Source organism: Rhinoderma darwinii (genome assembly GCF_050947455.1).
Source record: "Rhinoderma darwinii isolate aRhiDar2 chromosome 5 unlocalized genomic scaffold, aRhiDar2.hap1 SUPER_5_unloc_2, whole genome shotgun sequence".
Taxonomy (NCBI): domain Eukaryota; kingdom Metazoa; phylum Chordata; class Amphibia; order Anura; family Rhinodermatidae; genus Rhinoderma; species Rhinoderma darwinii.
The window spans coordinates 1,161,559-1,167,558 of NW_027461776.1; the positions used below are offsets into that span (position 1 = coordinate 1,161,559).

At 55.9% G+C, this 6,000-nt stretch overlaps 1 protein-coding gene across 1 annotated transcript in view; it reads right to left on the reverse strand.

The window, feature by feature from the left end:
• Positions 1 to 177: 177 nt before the first annotated feature.
• Positions 178 to 6,000, reverse strand: part of LOC142687181 (uncharacterized) — a 27,541-nt gene continuing 21,718 nt past the window's right edge. Inside the window, exon 3 of the mRNA XM_075847546.1 lies at positions 178 to 2,370. Within this exon, the coding sequence (XP_075703661.1) occupies positions 1,280 to 2,370 (1,091 nt within the window). The 3' untranslated portion in view covers positions 178 to 1,279. The remainder of the gene's footprint in view (positions 2,371 to 6,000) is intronic.

The following is a 6,000-nucleotide window of genomic DNA, read 5'->3' on the forward strand; positions in this document are numbered from 1 at the left end:
CCCCCCTCATGGTCTCTCCTGGGAACAGCAGGTTCTTGCTGCCTCCTGAATTATATACATGGTGGAAGGAACGGCTGCTATCATCATCTACAGTTACTGCCGAGGTGAGGAGCCGGACAGCATTATGTGGCCAGTCATGGACGTCCGGCTCAGCTCTTACAAGGATTTTGACTCAAAAAGGTTTCACGTATTTTAATGATACAACAGTCACAGTATAAAAAGTGCTTCAGAGAAAACATTGTACGTACAGGGCGGGCGAGGACAGCGGGGTTAGTGTTGAGTGGTGGACGCTCGGCCACATCTCCTTCAAAGTCTCTACTGTAATATAAATAATAGTGTCATGTGCGTCCTTCACTTTACACCGGAGCTCCATGTCCTCAACAAAGCCCTAAGACCACGGAGGATTCTAGAAGTGTCTGCTGCCATGCTGATGTTTTCTGATGGGGTACAATAACTGGAAAAGACGGGAGATGTTCCTCTGGCACGTACTCCACGTTTACCTGCCAGTGATGGAGCACAGGCTGGAAGTGTCCACTCCTGACATAAGCGTTCAGCTTCCCACCTTACACCATCTCTACCCACAATGCAGCAGAACATCGCAGCTCAATGTACATAGAAGAACCTGCTGCAGGACTACATGAGAACCCGGGTCACGTACAACGAGCGGTGCGGTTGACACCTTCCATTTTTGGTCCACATTACAGCGGCATTAACACTGGTCACCTGAACATCTGCCGTCTTCTTCGCCTCGGCTCTTGCACAGGATGATGGGACATACAAGTAGTAGTGATTATGTTTCCCTAACACCCCGGCACTCATACACTCCCAGAACATGCGCTCACAAAGACTCCATCATGTAGAAGAGAAATGAGCGGATTAGACGTGGCACACACAGATAGCAGCATGCAATCAGGACTACAGGGCCTAGGACAGCGACTCGAGAACACAGACGGCCACGGTCATCCAACCATCAAGTATAAATAGCGGGAGAGGGACGGGGGACGCGGAGGTTCAGTCTGCTCCAACATACAGCGAAGAGTGACCTGAAGTGAGTGCACTGCCAGCAAAAGGAACAGCTGTCACAAGAGGGGGGGCTCCTATGCTTTATTATTAGCACCATGAAGTTCAGGACCTCAGCTGGTCTATGAGGGTGGGTCAAGCCCTCGACCGGTGGGGTATTATGTAAGTTTCTTCTTTCCTATGTAATCATCTTTGGAAGGGGGTGACCCCAATAGTTCCCTCTGACCCCTGGCAGCACTAGCAGCACTGTGCCGATCTCTCACATCATGGCACGTAGCGCCACATGGCTGTCTGGAGTATGTGTCCTCTGGTGGATGAGGAGGTGGGAACTTTGGCGAAAGCTCTTTCCACATTCTGCGCAGGTGTACGGCCGCTCGCCCGTGTGTACCCTCTGATGCGTCACCAGTGACGAGTTGCGACTGAAACACTTTCCACATTCATTACACACAAACGGCTTCTCTCCGGTGTGGATGCGCTGGTGGATGACCAGGTAGGAGCTCTGACTGAAGCTCTTTCCGCACTCCTTGCAGGTGTAGCGTTTCTCTCCGCGGTGGACGCGGTGGTGCCGATTGTAGTCAGAACTGTGGATGAAACCCTTCCCACACTCAATGCAGATGTACGGTTTCTCGCCCGTGTGGGTCCTCTGGTGGGTCACCAGGGTAGAGTTACAGCTAAAGCTCTTCCCGCACCGCAAGCAGGAGTAAGGTTTCTCACCAGTGTGAATTCTTTGGTGAGTCACTAACTGAGAGCTTCTCCGAAAACACTTTCCACAATCAGTACAACTGAAGGGCTTCTCCCCGGTGTGCGTTCTTTTGTGCCGGAGATACGCGGACTTGTACCGGCTAGTTTTCCCACACTCCACACAAATATATTTTTTGTCTTTCGAGTCTGTGTCTTGCAAGATTTTAATTGCCTTGAATGCTTTTAAGCGTTGATCGGAGGAGTGTGAGCGCCCTCTAGGGGAGGCCAGATTCTCCTCATGATCTTCGAAGGGGATATCCTGCGCATCATAAGTATAAGAGCTCTCACCCATCTGAAAGCCGACGTCCTCCTCCACCCCAGACTCTCTGCGGGAGGACTCTCGCTCACTGGCCAAGTTCTGCAGATGAGCTATGATGTTAGACAGTTTACTGGCCCCTTTGCCGCTGGGACCGGCTTTGGCAGATTCACTGTGGGGCGAGTTGTCCTTCTTCTCGGACTCAAATAAACTTTCTTCACTCTCTTCACCTCGAGCTAATTGGGAAATATCATCATCATCATCATCGTCGTCATGACAGTCTAAGAGCACGCCACACTGCTGGATATATAACGTGTTCTCGTCTTCAGTTCCATTCATCGGCCCAAAAGCGTCTGCACAGAAAGAACACGTCACTAATATAAAGCAGAGATTAATCTCTGCCCCTCACCCACATCCCTGCTCTTACCTCTCCCTGCCCTTCACCCACACCCCTGCTCTAACCTCTCCCTGCCCTTCTCCCACATCCCTGAGCTTACCTCTCCCTGCCCTTCTCCCACATCCCTGCTCTAACCTCTCCCTGCCCTTCTCCCACATCCCTGCTCTAACCTCTGCCTGCCCTTCACCCACACCCATGCTTTCACCTCTCCCTGTCCTTCACCCACACCCTGCTCTCCTCTTCCTGCCCTTTACCAAGCCCCTCTCACCTCTGCCTGCCCTTCACCCACACCCCTGCTCTAACCTCTGCCTGCCCTTCACCCACACCCCTGCTGTCACCTCTCCCTGCCCTTCTCCCACATCCCTGCTCTAACCTCTCCCTGATCTTACCTCTCCTTGCCCTTCTCCCACATCCCTGCTCTTACCTCTCCTTGTCCTTCTCCCACATCCCTGCTCTAACCTCTCCCTACCCTTCACCCACATCCCTGCTCTCAACTCACCATACCCTTCACCCACACCCCTGCTTTCACCTCTCCCTGCGCTTCACCCACACCCCTGCTTTACTCTCCCTGCCTTTTACCAAGCCCCTGCTCTCACATCTCACTGCCTTTTATCCACATCCCTGCTCTCACCTCTGCCTGCTCTATACCAATATCCCTCTCACCTCTCCCTGCCCTTTTCCCAAACCCCTGCTCTCACCTCTGCCTGCCCTTTACCCACAGCCCTGCTCTCACCTCTGCCTGCCCTTCACCCACATCAATGCTCTCCCCTCTGCCTGCCCTTCACCCACACCAATGCTCTCCCCTCTGCCTGCCCTTCACCCACACCAATGCTCTCCCCTCTGCCTACCCTTCACCCACACCCCTGCTCTCACCTCTGTATGCCCTTCACCTACACTCCTGCTCTCACCTCTGCCTTCACCAACACTCCTGCTCTCACCTCTGCCTGCCCTTCGCCCACACCCCTAATCTCACCTCTGCCTGCCCTTCACCCACACTCCTGCTCTAACCTCTGCCTGCCCTTCACCCACACCCATGCTTTCACCTCTCCCTGTCCTTCACCCACACCTTGCTCTCCTCTCCCTGCCCTTTACCAAGCCCCTCTCACCTCTGCCTGCCCTTCACCCACACCCCTGCTCTAACCTCTGCCTGCCCTTCACCCACACCCCTGCTGTCACCTCTCCCTGCCCTTCTCCCACATCCCTGCTCTAACCTCTCCCTGCCCTTCTCCCACATCCCTGCTCTAACCTCTCCCTGCCCTTCTCCCACATCCCTGCTCTAACCTCTCCTTGCCCTTCTCCCACATCCCTGCTCTAACCTCTCCCTACCCTTCACCCACATCCCTGCTCTCAACTCACCCTACCCTTCACCCACACCCCTGCTTTCACCTCTCCCTGCGCTTCACCCACACCCCTGCTTTACTCTCCCTGCCTTTTACCAAGCCCCTGCTCTCACATCTCACTGCCTTTTATCCACATCCCTGCTCTCACCTCTGCCTGCTCTATACCAATATCCCTCTCACCTCTCCCTGCCCTTTTCCCAAACCCCTGCTCTCACCTCTGCCTGCCCTTTACCCACAGCCCTGCTCTCACCTCTGCCTGCCCTTCACCCACACCAATGCTCTCCCCTCTGCCTGCCCTTCACACACCAATGCTCTCCCCTCTGCCTACCCTTCATCCACACCCCTGCTCTCACCTCTGTATGCCCTTCTCCTACACTCCTGCTCTCACCTCTGCCTTCACCAACACTCCTGCTCTCACCTCTGCCTGCCCTTCGCCCACACCCCTAATCTCACCTCTGCCTGCCCTTCACCCACACTCCTGCTCTAACCTCTGCCTGCCCTTCACCCACACCCATGCTTTCACCTCTCCCTGTCCTTCACCCACACCCTGCTCTCCTCTCCCTGCCCTTTACCAAGCCCCTCTCACCTCTGCCTGCCCTTCACACACACCCCTGCTCTAACCTCTGCCTGCCCTTCACCCACACCGCTGCTGTCACCTCTCCCTGCCATTCACCCACACCCCTGCTCTCACCTATGCCTGTCCTTCACACACACCCCTGCTCTCACCTCTCCCTGTCCGTTACCCAAACCCCTGCTCTCACATCTGCCTGTCATTCACCCACAACCCTGCTCTCACCTCTGCCTGCCCTTTACCCACATACCTGCTCTAGCATCTCCTTGCCCTTTACCCACATCCCTGCCCTAACCTCTGCTTCCCCTTCACCCACCCCTGCTCTCCCTTCTGCCTGCCTGTCACACACTCCTGCTCTCACCTCTGCCTGCCCCTCACACACCCCCGCTCTCACCTCTGCCTGACCTTTACCCACACCCCTGCCCTCACCTCTGCCTGACCTTTACCCACACCCCTGCCCTAACCTCTGCCTGACCTTTACCCACACCCCTGCCCCTCACACACTTCTGCTCTCACCTCTGCCTGACCTTTACCCACACCCCTGCTCTCACCTCTGCTTGCCCCTCACACAGCCCTGCTCTCACCTCTGCCTGCCCCTCACTCACATCCCTGCTATCACCTCTGCCTGCCCTTCACCCACACTCCTGCTCTAACCTTTGCCTGCCCCTCATCCACACCCATGCTTTCAACTCACCCTGCCCTTTACCCACATCCCTGCTCTCAACTCTGCTTGCCCTTCACCCATACCCCTGCTCTCAACTCTGCTTGCCCTTCACCCATACCCCTGCTCTCACCTCTGCCTGCCCTTCACAAACACCCCTGCTCTCTCCTCTGCCAGCCCTCCACTAACACCCCTGCTCTCATATCTTCCTGCCCTTCATCCACACCCCCACTCTCACATCTGCCTGCCCTTTGCCCAAACACCTGCTCTCACCTCTGTCTGCCCTCCACCCACACCCCTGCTCGCACGTCTGCCTGCACTTTACCCACACCACTGCCTGCCTTTTATCCACATCCCTGCTCTTATCTCTGCATGCCCTTCAAAAACACCCGTGCTCTCACCTCTGGCTGCCTTTCATCCACACCCCTGCCTCTGCCAGCCCTTCATCTACACCCCTGCTCCTTATCCAAACCCCTGCACTCACATCTGCTTCCCCTTTACCCACACCCCTGCTTCCCCCTCACCCAAACCCCTGCTCTCACCTCTGCCTACCCTTCACCCACACCCCTGCTCTCACCTCTGTATGCCCTTTACGAATATCCCTGCTTTCACCTCTCCTTGCCCTCACCTCTTCCTGCCCTTCACCCACTCCTGCTCACGCCTCTGCCTGCCCTTCACCCACTCCTGCTCACGCCTCTGCCTGCCCTTCACCAACATCCCTGCTCTCACCTCTGCCTGCTCTTCACCAACATCCCTGCTCTCACCTCTGCCTGCCCTTCACCAACATCCCTGCTCTCACCTCTGCCTGCTCTTCACCAACATCCCTGCTCTCACCTCTGCCTGCCCTTCACCCATACCCCTGCCTGCCTTTTACCCACATCCCTGCTCACACCTCTCCCTGCCCTTCACACAACCCTGCTCTAACCTCTCCCTGCCCTTCTCCCACATCCCTGCTCTTACCTCTCTTCCTGCCCTTCACCCATATCCCTGCTTTCCAACTACATCCCTTCCCTC